At 40.9% G+C, this 14,145-nt stretch overlaps 1 protein-coding gene across 8 annotated transcripts in view; it reads right to left on the bottom strand.

The window, feature by feature from the left end:
* The window catches only part of LOC127454727 (C-terminal-binding protein 2-like), a 74,686-nt gene that overhangs the window by 22,721 nt on the left and 37,820 nt on the right, over window positions 1-14,145 (bottom strand). The window contains exon 1 of one of the 8 annotated variants that reach the window (XM_051722097.1): window positions 1,938-2,486. The exons of the other annotated variants lie outside the window; for them this stretch is intronic. Coding sequence (XP_051578057.1) covers window positions 1,938-1,968 — 31 coding nt within the window. The 5' untranslated portion in view covers window positions 1,969-2,486. Of the gene's footprint in view, window positions 1-1,937; window positions 2,487-14,145 lie in introns of those variants that run through there. 8 annotated transcript variants of the gene reach the window in all.

Here is a 14,145-nt window from a genome sequence, read left to right as displayed (position 1 = left end):
GGCGAGTTTGAATATGTGTATGCGCAAATGAGATTTTCAGCAAATATTGACCTCAATTTCAGTCTGGTCTATATTTATTGAAATATAGCACACAAATCATATGTGTGTGTTTTTTTTTTTTAAAGAGCTTGAAAGCTTTGTGGTCACTGATCCCATTTACATGCTCTTAAAAACGACTGTTTATTCCAGGGTTTTTGCAGAAAGCGCCTTTCTGAAACGCCATGTAAACGTGACCGCCGTTTTCCTTACGTCGTTTAAGGGATTAAGAGAAAGTGGTTTACCACACCTGGGTTTCTCCCAGAGAATGCGGCTTATGTGGCTATGTAATCACATAAGCTGCGTTCTTACAGGTTTTTAAAGAGTGTGCATATGCGTGTAACAGACCGGATAACTAAAGTCATAGGATGGAGCCCTACATCACGTCAACAAGTCAACACAGTGGAAAGAATTTAACATTTCTGGGAGCACAGTGGGAAAAAGGAAAAATCACACACACACACACACGCACTATAAACTATACCAATTTATACAAGGCAATATAAAATATTGACTACTGTCCATCATGTCTGCTTATATGCGCAGAAGTACACTGGGGGAATCCCAGAGTTTGATGTAAGAAGGAACACCCACTATTACAGTGCAATTTCGCTGCAGGTCGTGATTGAAAATAAAGGAAACAAACACAGCAACAACTCTCGAGAATCTGGGAATAAAGTGAAGCAAAAGAGAATAAAAAAAATAGGATTGTCTTACTCATACACCATGTTTGTTATTTAGTCCAGCGTCATGGGGAAATTACATTGCTGTGGAGAAAGTTGCTTACTGACCGAGTCACATGAATACAAGAGTAAAGAGAAAGCCGCTAACAGAGTGCATGTAAACGCATACAAACTTTCGAGTCTTAAGCAGCTTTCTCGCAAAATAAATTACTTTCTGGTGTCCATGTAAACGAGCTCACTGTATGCTTTTTCTGTATGGAAAAGAGCAGCATGAACATTCTTTAAAATAACTTCTTTTGTGTTCCATAGAAGAAAGTCTTACAGGTTTGGAACAACATGAGGGTGAGTAAATGATGACAGAATTTTCATTTTTGGGCGAACTATCCCAACTAGGAAAAAATGAAGACAGAGAGAGAGTGAGAGTAATGCAATACTCCCTTTGAAATTCCATGAACAATAAAAGTCTGTAAAAACAAAAGGAAATGAGAAGATTTTTCCATGAAGCTGGGTTGACGTGGATCTGTGTGTGTGTGTGTAATATGGCAGTGTGTGCATTACACCGTATGTGTCCCCACCTCTTGCTAAGGTGCACTGCTGTGATTTTAATAACTGTGTGTGTGTGTGTGTGTGTGTGTGTGTGTGTGTGTGTGTCTGAGAGAGACACAAGCAATCTTGGATATAAAAAGCTGGCAGCGAAGTGCCTCACCTCACTGTCAACTGCTGCTTGTGGTAACCAAGCAACCTAATCTCTCACCGTCAGACACACACACACACACACACGTACAAACAAAAAATCTTTCTGAAATGGAAAACACACATTTTTGCTTGAAAGCCAACAGACACTTGGAAAACAGACTTAAAACCATTCCTGACACATCACTGAGTGACCTCTCCAGGACCTGAAAGAAACCAGGTGTGTGTGTCTCATAAGAGCCCTTTTGTGCTGCGTCACTTTTTCTTCTCTCTTCACCCCTCCTAATCTATTTTGCCAGGGGTTTAACTGCCAAACAAGCACACACACACAATAATGATAATGACACATAAAAGACTATAATGCACTGTGTATGTGTGTGTGTGCATGTGCCTATCAACATGACAAACTAGTTTGCAGATGTGTCACAAAAATCTGCCAACAACTGCGCTTGTAACAAACCACACACGCACACAGGCATACACATAAACTCTTTTTTTGGACAATTTTGGAAACATGCGTCTTGCCTGTAAAATGCTGCCTCCACATTCCTCCCATGAAGAGCAGCCCCAAAAAAAAAAAATAGGAAAAAAAATGGAGGGAGGTGACGGAAAAAAAGGCGCTCTCCTGTGATTGTGTCCTGAGGGTCTCTCTCTCTCTCTCTCTTTAGCTCACTCCCTCATATGTGGATAAGTGGAGATATCTGTTCAGATCAGAAGCATTTGGAGACACACAGAAGAGCCTCTTGTTTTCCCTTCTCTTGTTCTACCCACTAAAAATCTGTTTGTCCATTTCGTTTGCCGTTTTCATCCCCCCTCTCCTCTCCATTTTAAAACAAACCTCTCAAGGTGAAAAGGAGCGGGATAATTATGCAGAGTCGAGTAGAGTTGCGGAAAGCAGCACAGGGTCAAAAATTCCCACACGAGTGCCAGTGCAAACGAGTTGTGCAGTTCCTCTCTGCACGCTTCCAATCACTCGCCCCTTCTGTTGCTCTTTTTTTCCAATCCACTCCTTTTTTTTCATCTGCACTCCCTCACTCTCAAATTTATGATTTGGAGACCACAGTGGTTAAAGACTGCCAGCCTCTCCCTTCGCCTCACATCTCTCCGCCTGTCTCTCTTTTATTTTCTCCTCTCTTTTATTCACCCTCCCTTTATGATCTAAAATTACCATTACTTCTGTCTTTTAAAACAGTATTTATTCAGCTTATGTAATGTGAACACCATCTGTGTTTGTCCTTTGTGAGAAGCAAAAAAGGTAAAATAAAAATGTATGTTTGTTTGTTTGTTCAAACAAATGGATAACCAAACAAACCAATTAACTTCACGCAAATAATAATAAAACAAAAGAACAAAAAGAACAAAAGCAAAAAACGAATTAACAAACAAATGAACAGAGATAAAAAGAACAACAAAGCAAACAAACATAAAAAATGAATGAACAAACATAAAAAATGAACATCACACAGATGAATGAACAAACAAACAAAAGAGCAAAAATAAGCAAACAAATGAATAAAAAAAGAATGAACACGCAAGCAAGCAAACATTAACAATAAAAGAACAAACAGACAAACAAATTAACAAAAACAAGTGAATTTGTTTTGAAAAAGCAAACAAACAAATTAACATGAAATGAATGACCAAAAAGCAAAAGAACAAAAGACAGAACAGGCAAACAAACAATGAACATTAAACAAATGAATGAACAAAAAGCAAAAGAACAAAGAACAAACAAGGAAACAAAAACAAAGGAATGACCATAGAAAAGAACAAACAATCAAACAAACATAAAAAATGAATCAACAAACAAAAAAATTAACATCACACAAATGAATGAACAAACAAACAAATGAACAAAAACAAGTAAAAAATGAGTGAAAAAGCAAACAAACAAATTAACATAAACTGAATGAAAAAAACACAAAAAACAAAAGAAAGAACAGGCAAACAAACAAACGAACATTAAACAAACGAATGAACAAACAAACAAACAACTGGAGGAATGAATAAAAGAACAAAACAAACAAATTAACAAAAACAAGCAAACAAACAAAGAGCAACAAAATGCACAAAAAACGAGTGAACAAATGAATTAATGAAAATAAAACAAATTAATGAACAAACAAATAATGAACAATAATAAGAAACAAACAAAATGAAAAAACAAACATTAAACTTATTAAATTAAACAAATGAACAAAAGAAAAAATTAATGATCAATGAAATTAATGAAAAAATGAATGAATGAGTGAAGGAACATCATAATTGAATGAATACAATTGGCTGAAGAGAAAACAAAAGTAAACTGCAAATTTTAGCTTTAGACACACAAAATAACACAATGAAGATGTGTAGATGCTTAAGTTGTGTAAAGTATAGTTGAATGAGTGATTTTAAGCTACCTAACAACAGACCAATACACTGGCACACTGGCTGATACACCAGTGAAAGACATTTCAAGACATTCGCTGTACTTTACAGAGAAAATGCACACACAGAAAGGAATTTAAGGCTGTTGAACACTGTTACCACAATCGTGGTGGTCGCTTAACGTACAGCTGGTCAACACAGAGGAAGCGGATAAACAGAATTAGTCTGAGATAGCACAATTTCAACTCTAAAGGGGACATACCACAGAAAACAGGATCTGAAGTAAAAGAGTTAAATGCACTATGCAGACATACTCAATATTTCACAATGCAAAGCCAGAGCATTTATAGAAACTAAAAGTTAAATATGTACAGTTGAAGTCAGAAGTTTACATACACTTTGGTTAAAGTCATTAAAACTCATTTTTTAACCACTCCACAGATTTAGTATTAACAAACTATAGTGTTGACAAGTCGTTTAGGACATCTACTTTGTGCATGACACAAGTCTTTTTCCAACAATTGTTTACAGACAGATTGTTTCACTTTTAATTGACTATATCACAATTCCAGTGGGTCAGAAGTTTACATACACTAAGTTAACTGTGCCTTTAAGCAGCTTGGAAAATTCCAGAAAATTATGTCAAGCCTTTAGACAATTAGCCAGTTAGCTTCTGATAAGAGGTGTACTGAATTAGAGGTGTACTTGTGGATGTATTTTAAGGCCTACCTTCAAACTCAGTGCCTCTTTGCTTGACATCATGGGAAAATCAAAAGAAATCAGCCAAGACCTCAGAAAACAAATTGTGGACCTCCACAAGTCTGGTTCATCCTTGGAACAATTTCAGATCGCCTGAAGGTACCACATTCATCTGTACAAACAATAGTATGCAAGTATAAACACCATGGGACAACACAGCCATCATACCGCTCAGGAAGGAGAACCATTCTGTCTCCTAAAGACGAACGTAGTTTGGTACGAAAAGTGCAAATCAATCCCAGAACAATGGCAAAGGACCTTGTGAAGATGCTGGAGGAAACAGGTAGACAAGTATCTATATCCACAGTAAAATGAGTCCTATACTTACATAACCTGAAAGGCTGCTCAGCAAGGAAGAAGCCATTGCTCTAAAACTGCCATAAAAAAAGCCAGACTACAGTTTGCAAGTGCACATGGGGACAAAGATCTTACTTTTTGGAGAAATGTCCTCTGGTCTTATGAAACAAGAATTTAACTGTTTGGCCATAATGACCATTGTTATGTTTGGAGGAAAAAGGGTGAGGCTTGTAAGCCGAAGAACACCATGCCAACCGTGAAGCATGTGGGTGGCAGTATCATGTTGTGGGGGTGCTTTGCTGCAGGAGGGACTGGTGCACTTCACAAAATAGATGGCATCATGAGGAAAGAAAATTATGTGGATATATTGAGGCAACATCTCAAGACATCAGCCAGGACGTTAAAGCTCGGTCGCAAATGGGCCTTTCAAATGGACAATGACCTCCAAAGTTGTGGCAAAATGGCTTAAGGACAACAAAGTCAAGGTATTGGAGTGGCCATCACAAAGCCCTGACCTCAATCTGATAGAAATGTGTGGGCAGAACTGAAAAAGCATGTGCGAGCAAGGAGGTCTACAAACCTGACTCAGTTACACCAGTTCTGTCTGGAGGAATGGGCCAAAATTCCAGCAACTTATTGTGAGAAGCTTGTGGAAGGCTACCCAAAACGTTTGACCCAAGTTAAACAATTTAAAGGCAATGCTACCAAATACTAACAAAGTGTATGTAAACTTCTAACCCACTGGGAATGTGATGAAAGAAATAAAAGCTGAAATAAATAATTCTCTCTACTATTATTCTGACATTTCACATTCTTAAAATAAAGTAGTGATCCTAACTGACCTAAGATAGGGAATGTTTTTTACGATTAAATGTCAGGAATTGTGAAAAACTGAGTTTAAGTGTATTTGGCTAAGGTGTATGTAAACTTCTGACTTCAACTGTATATGGTCTGTTTAAATTCTTTACCGTTATTTAAAAGGCGAAGTGTGTAATATTGCACCACTAGCAATACCAAACTAAATTGCAAAAATAATACATGCTTTCAAACAAGTTTCAAAACACTCTTCCCTTCTTCCTATGTTCGGACAAACATACAGTCCTGTCCCAAACTCACACCATTGGTTGATAACTCTTGTTCAGTGTCATATATGTAAACCTTGAAAGTGTAATCCAAATGACCAAACAAGAGAAAACAAACAACACATTAACACAGATAAATAACACAGCATTCAGTCTTAATACTCTTCTGAAAGACTATAATGCAAAAACACACAGCAGATGTGGACTCTTGCACTCCATTTCTGCTCCCCAGTATACCTTTTTCCCCTCTATTCATTAGTTTCACATTCTCTTGCTCTTTCCTTCTGTTAGCCCTCTATATGACAGGAGCCATCTGGCCTTCCAGAGAGAGAGAGAGAGAGAGAGAGAGAGAGAGAGAGAGAGAGAGAGAGAGAGAGAGAGAGAGAGAGAGAGAGAGAGAGAGAGAGAGAGAGAGAGAGAGAGAGAGAGAGAGAGAGAGAGAGAGAGAGAGAGAGAGAGAGAGAGAAACCAGGGAATGGGCTTTACAATGCACAAACACACACACAGCTGTGTTTTGTTACACTAAAGACAGGCTCTTAATGAGGTGATAGTGCATAACATTAGAGATAAAGTTACAGCAATAACACACAATTATACACACATGCACAAACACAATCATACGGTTACAGAGAAAAAAATAAAACAACATACAAGGAAACATCTGGGTGATGGAAAAAAATGTATTTAAGGATTATTTTACCTTCTGTTTTAGTGTTTAGTTGGTTCTCTTTTTCTTTGTATCTTAAAAAGCTGAAAAATCATTAATAAAAAAGTAATAGTGTTTAAAGTCAACATGAAATAAAAGTTGAGCGCGTTTACATGCACATTCTTACACCCATTACGCTTAAAGGAATATTCTGGGTTCAATACAAGTTAAGCTCAATGGACAGCATTTGTGGCATAATGTTGATTACCAGTAAAATTAAATTGGTCTCGTCCCTCCTTTTCTTTAAAAAAAAAAAAAAAAAGCAAAAATCTGGGTTCTAGTGAGACACTTACAATGGAAGTGAATGGGGCCAATCTGTAAACATTAAAATACTCACTCTTTCAAAAGTATAGCTACAAAACATAAACAATATGTGTGTTAACATGATTTTAGTGTGATAAAATCACTTACTAAACTTTTCTGTGAAAAGTTATAGCCAATGTTACAACTTCGTTGCCATGACAATGTAACAAACCTTAAATGACTGTAAAATGACGATTTAAACAACAACTTTACAGTTTTTACAGAAGAATTAATGTAAGTGCTTATAAAACTATAAGCCTCACATTTCTGTTTTTAAACCCTCCAAAAATTCCATTGTAAGTGCCTCACTATCACCTTGATTTTGTTTTTTTTAAAGAAAAGGAGGGACGAGTCAAAATAAATTTTTGAGGTTATCAACATTATGCAAAAAACATTATTGAGCTTAACTTGTATTAAACCCAGAATATTCCTTTAATAAGCAGACAACGTGTGTGATCATTCAAAGGTATTAAACGGCTTTCCTTTATCAGTGTACAATCATAAACGTCTTGGAAATAGACCTTTCGAAAAAGGTAGATTTTTGCCCATGTTGCATGTAAACACCTTAACCGGCTTACAATGTACACAAGTGCTGTGTGGGGTGCGAGTGTTATATCGTCCGACCGGGGGGTGTCTGTGAGTGGGGGGGCACATGGGGGGGCCAGGCTTCTGTCCTCCCTCTAGAATCGACCCTGCTTATAGTGAACAATTGTGCATGCTAAAAAAAAAAAAAAAGATGTTTGACTTTGCAATCTTAATCAAAATGTAATAACTTGATTTTGCTCTTAAACACCTTTCCTTTTTTCAGATTATGTCACCGATCCCTCTTATTTTGCAATCCTCATCTCTCCAACCACCTGGTTCCATTCTGGTATGGAACTCCCACTTTTCACAATCCAATGCATTTCAGATGGATAAAATCAATTCCCATCCTACATTTTTTCCACTGAGTTTTCTGTTTCACTCAGAAATATGTCAGATTACAGAACAAATGGGTTGTGAACGCTGTTTTATGTTCACTTTAACATGTGCTTGAGTTCCTTTGAGCAGATATTGGTGTTTTTGTCTGTAAATGGTAGCACATTATCACAGTTAGCAGTTAAAACTACTCAAATACAGTACCAAAGTCAGTTCTTGCAAATAAAGAAATTCATTCAGCATACACTGCCTGGCCTTTTTGCATTGCTCCACAGTCCAATCTTTATGCTCTCTAGCAAACTGAAGTCGTTTTTTTCCGATTAGCCGCACTAACAAGTGGCTTTCTTGTGGCCACACAGCTGTTTAGTCCCAATCCTGCAAGTTCTCGTCGCATTGTGAGTGTGGAAATGCTCTTACTTACACTAATAAACATAGCCGTGAGTTCTACTGTTGATTTTTTACGATGTGACTTCACCAAGCATTTTAGTAATCTCCGATCATGATCATTCAAGATTTTTTTCCGACCACATATCTTCCACGTAGCTGACGGTTCACCACTATCCTTACAGGTTTTAATAATGTGTTGGACAGTTCTTAACCCAATTCCAGTGATTTCAGCAATCTCCTTATTTGTTTTCTTTGCTTGATGCTGGCCAATAATTAGCCCCTTCTGAAACACAGTAACATCTTTTCACGACTATGGGATACGTCTTCGACATGGTTGTTTAAAAAATGAGAAGCTACACACTGCATCAGTTAGGGTTAAAATAATTGTTGCCAGCTGAAACATATTAATCACTGCAATAATGATCCAATCATAGGTTCTTAAGTATCTGCTAATTTAAATCCAAATGGTGACTTTCTTTTTGGCCAAGCAGTGTACAAAGTATTGATTGGACGATACCTTCGTGTCTCTTTTTTATCTCTATTGTATGCATAAAATCAAAGCGTCTGTGTCTGCTCGCACTATCCATGTTCATATAGAGATCTGCCTCTCCATCTTCGAATGAAACTCAATCTCTGTGACCTTTTCATTTTCTCACAATGGATAATTCACCAGGACCTGTTTGCTCTCTCTTTCAATTGCACAGATACACACACACAAAAAAGAAATATAGACAAGGATTCTCTTCTGCAAGAGTCAACACTTGTAGACTCCTAATTTTTACAAACTTTCAAACCAATTTACAAGATTTCTGGTAATCAAATCACAATCTGATGGACCAAACAGTGGACCACATTAAAAGCCAGGTGCAAAACATACTGTGACTGGATTACTGAAACCACATTCAAATGGACAGATTCTGACCACATTCGACAAATGTGTGTGCAAATGCATTTTCATTATCCGCATACAACTGCATAAGTAATATACAGTTGAAGTCAGAAGTTTACATACACTTAGGTTGAAGTCATTAAAACTCATTTTTTTCACCACTCCACAGATTTCATATTAGCAAACTATAGTTTTGGCAAGTCGTTTAGGATATCTACTTTGTATATGACACAAGTAATTTTTCCAATACTTTTTTACAGACAGATTGTTTCAATTTTAATTGACTATATCACAATTCCAGTGGGTCAGAAGTTTACATTAAGTTAACTGTGCCTTTAAGCAGCTTGGACAATTCAAGAAAATGATGTCAAGCCTTTAGGCAATTAGCTTCTGATAGGCTAATTGGAGTCAGTTGGAGATGTACCTTGTAACACTCCTTCAGGTTCGGGTATGGAAAAGGAGGAGACGGGGAGCAGTGACACACTTCAAGTAGGCTTTTATTTTTCTGCCTTCCACACTCTGTGTGTGCGTTCTTCACAGTGCGTTTCTTATTTCAAACAGTTCAGTGTAACAAAACTCTCAGTCAGCATACACTTCTTGAAATCTTTAGCTTCACAATACTTAGGTATAAACTATTTGAAATCTCAGTTTCACAACACTAAAAACATTAGAACACTCAAATAAGACACGCCAGTTGCTGCACAGTCGTGTCCTTCTCTCTCTGCTCTCTGGCATGTTTTGGCTGCTTTTGAGGCTTTTCCCCGCTATTACTGTAACAAGAAACAGCTGTTAGAGATCATGTCAACCAGCTTGACGAGCCACACCACTCCCTCTCTCCCGCAAACAGACACACGACCACGCCCCCATCACCACATACCCCCACCGCCCGACTCCGACCTGCCAACTCGCTCCCATTTCTGGAGAGAAAGTCAGCCACAGCCATCTGCGCCCCGGTCTGTGGATCACCTCAAATTTGAACGGATGAAGTGTCAGGTACCAACGGGTGATCCGCGCATTGGTATCCTTCATTCGGTGGAGCCACTGGAGTGGGGCATGATCTGAACAGAGGGTGAAGGCCTGCCCCAGCAGGTAGTGGCGGAGGGTGAGGACAGCCCATTTGATCACCAATCACTCCTTTTCAATGGTGCTGTACTTAGTTTCCCTCAGTGAGAGTTTACGACTAATGTACAGCACTGGTTGCTCCTCCCCCTCCACCTCCTGCGAGAGCTGTGCCCCCAGCCCTCTGTCAGATGCATCCATCTGCAAAATAAAGGGGAGAGGGAAGTCTGGGCCATGTAAGAGCAGTCCCCCACAAAGTGCAGATTTCACTTTTAGAAAAGCCTGTTGGCATGACTCCGTCCACTGGACCAGATCGGGAGCCCCCTTTCTAGTGAGATCAGTCAGTGGGCTGGTGATGTCAGAGAAACTAGGCACAAACATTTGGTAGTAGCCAGTCAGCCCCAGAAACTGTCTGAGGTTTTGGGCGCTGGGCAGGCCACGATCACTGTGGTTTTCTTAATTTGGGGACGCACCTGCCCATGGCCCAAATGGAACCCCAGATACCGAACATCCATTTGCCCAATTGCACACTTCTTCGGGTTTGCTGCGAGCACCGCCCATTGCAGCGACCTCAGGACAGCTCTCAGATGTTGCATGTGCCGCCGCCAATCACTACTATAAATGATTATATCATCTAGATAAGCAGCATATGCCATATGTGGCCTGAGAATTTTGTCCATGAGACGCTGGAACGTGGCGGGGGCCCTGAACAAACTGAACGAAAGGGTCACGAATTAGTGTAAACCGAACGGTGTGGAACATACAGTTTTTTCTCAGGAGATTGGAGTTAAGGGGATCTGCCAATAACCCTTTGTTAAATCCAGTGTCGAATAAAATTGAGCCACGCCCAACCAATCGAGTAATTCATCAATCCAGGACATTGGGTACGTATCAATAATATTCACGCGTTCACTTTTCGATAGTCCACACAGAATCGGACTATCCTGTCGCTCATAGGTACCAGAACCACGGGGCTGGCCCAATCGCTGTGTGACTCTTCTATTACGCCCATCTCGAGCATTGCCTCTAATTCTTCCTGAAGTACCTTTTTTGTGTTCAGGAAGGCGATAGGGGCGGCTACGAACCACCACCTCTGTGGTGCTCTATGAGGTTTGTGCAACCGGGGAGAGGCGTGAACATGTCCGCGAATTCCACTTGCAACTTGGCTACCTCTGTGAGCTGCAGTGGTGAAAGGTGGTCTCCACACAGGACTGGGGTGAATTAATTTGGTTTGAGAGACACCTCCGGCCCGAGCTCCGCCCTTTCGGGGACTACCGTTGCTAAGGCCACAGGGACCGCCTCCCTCCACGATTTTAGGAGATTGAGGTGGTAAACTTGACGTGCTCCACCCCTATCCATTCGCTTAACCTCATAGTCGAGATCTCCGACCCGCCGTGTGACCTCAAAAGGCCCTTGCCACTTGGCGAGTAATTTAGAGCTTGAGGTGGGCAGTAATACAAGCAATTTATCTCCCAGTGCGAATTCCTGTTGTCGAGTGCCCCTGTAATACAGTCACTTTGACGTTCCTGAGCTTGGAGCAAATTCCCCTGTGTTAGTTGACCCAAAGTGTGGAGATTTGCTATAAGATCAATAACGTACTGTATTTCGTTTTTACTGTCTGAAGGTCCCTCCTCCCAAGCTTCCCGTATGATGTCAAGCACGCTGCGCGGCCGACGCCCATACAGCAGTTTGAATGGGGAAAACCCTGTGGAGGCTTGTGGGACCTCTCGCACTGCAAATAACAGGGGCTCGAGCCACTTATCCCAATTTCTAGCATCCTCGTGTACAAACTTACGAATCATATTTTTCAGGATTTCTTTTGGAATCCCGACTCGGGAGATTATTCTGAAGAGTGCCTCTGTAACACTACGTGCTGAGATGCTGCACAGGGGCACTGCTTCCGGATATCACGTTGCATATTCCACCAGAATGAATGCAAAGCGATGTCCGTGTGCGGTCCGTTCTAATGGCCCAATGAGGTCCATACCAATTCTTTCGAAGGGGACCTTGATTAACGGCAGAGGACGCAATGGCGCTTTTGGGGTGGCCACTGGATTCATCAACTGACATTCACGGCATGCCGCACACCACCTGTGAATGTCCCCATAAATGCACGGGCAAAAAAACAGGCCATTATTTGGTTGTGTTCTTGCCTGTCCTAAATGGCCAGCCATTGGATTATGGTGAGCCGCCTGGAAGAGAGCTTCCCGACGATGCTTTGGGACTAATAACTGGGTTGTATTCTCTTTTGTTTGAGTGTCCTGCGTCACTCGATACAACCTATCCTTGATAACTGAAAAATACGGGTATGTGAGCGCAATGTCAGGCTGGAGCTGTTGACCATCGATTACTCTCACTTGGTCAAATGCGTGTTTGAGGGACTCGTCACGTGACTGCTCTAGAGGGAAACTCCGAGGGCGGGGACCCCCTCCCTTGTGTTATTTTGACACGGAGCTGATGTAGACGGCCCTGGCACCGCCTCCCCAGCCATAGCATCGCACGTCACACACAAGGTATTATTTCACAGGACATATTTCCCTTAAAAAAATTCTTGAAGCCAGGCCAATCAGTCCCCAAAATGAGCGGATGGGTGAGGCAGTAATTAACTGTGGCTTCCACTCTATGTTTTCTTCCCCTGAATAGTATCTCAAAAGTAACCACCGGATATGTGTGGATATCCCCATGCACACACCACACCTTCACCCAACTATTTGTGCCCAATGCCCCGTCTTGTACCAAATGTTGGTGGATGTAGGTCTGAGAACAGCCAGAATCCACCAAATCTTGATATGTATCCCCCTGAGTACTCACTGGTATCCGATATGCCCCAGCTTGATTGGGGGCGGGCTGTGGAGCGTCGGGAATACGGACCAGCGTACCCACCTCCACTATGGATCAATGGTCCTGGAAATGCCCTGGATCCCCGCAGCTCCAACAGACCGTCCCAGAACCCCCCTCCTAGACCCGTGGGAATGGACTCACCAACCTGGGAGGGATAGCATAGAAAGGCAGAGTTAGCAGGAGAGAGAGAGGGGTGAGAAGACCCCCTAAGCGGGAAGGAAACCTGGACACAGGACCACCCAGCCTCCTGGGGGTAGGAACAGGATGGGAAGAGGAAGGGCGGAAGCAGGGTTTGGGGGTAGGAGAGAGAGAGAGAGAGAGAGAGAGAGAGAAGACGACAGAGAGAGAGACAGAGAGATTCCGGATCACTGTTTCCCGGAAACGCCAAGTAGTCCTATGCCAGCTGGATCGCTTCCTCCAGTGAAGCCGGATGGTGACACTAGACCCACTCGGCCATCCCACGGGGCAGCTGGGTGATGAACTGCTCCAGTACCACCTTGTCCACGATGTCCTGGGCGCCGTGGGGTTCCCCCGCCAGTAACCATTTCCGGCAGGGGTCCTCCGCTTGTGCCTGGAGCAGAAGTTGAAAATGCTGCTCCTGCTCCAGCTGCAGCTTGACGAGGGCCTGATGCTGGTTCTGCTGGATGCCGGCGAGGGTCTTGATTAGTGCCCGACTGATATATCGGTCGATATTAGCCTTTCACCGATATATCGGTATCGGCGTATATTTTACAGTATTATATCGGCAGTATTAATATAGTCAGCATTTGACTGATACTAAACAGTAATACTGATGTTTATTTAGCTATTTATTTTATTTGTATTTATTCTTTATTTTAATGGTCAGCATTTGACTGATACTAAACAGTACTGATGTTTATTTAGCTATTTATTTTATTTGTATTTATTCTTTATTTTAATGGTCAGCATTTGACTGATACTAAACAGTACTGATGTTTATTTAGCTATTTATTTTATTTTTATTTATTCTTTATTTAAATGGTCAGCATTTGACTGATACTAAACAGTAATACTGATGTTTATTTAGCTAATTATTTTATTTTTTATTTATTTTTTATTTTAATGGTCAGCATTTGACTGATACTAAACATACAGTACTGA

This window comes from Myxocyprinus asiaticus, chromosome 17 (genome assembly GCF_019703515.2).
Source record: "Myxocyprinus asiaticus isolate MX2 ecotype Aquarium Trade chromosome 17, UBuf_Myxa_2, whole genome shotgun sequence".
Lineage (NCBI taxonomy): Eukaryota > Metazoa > Chordata > Actinopteri > Cypriniformes > Catostomidae > Myxocyprinus > Myxocyprinus asiaticus.
This window is presented reverse-complemented; position numbering and strand designations above follow the sequence as displayed.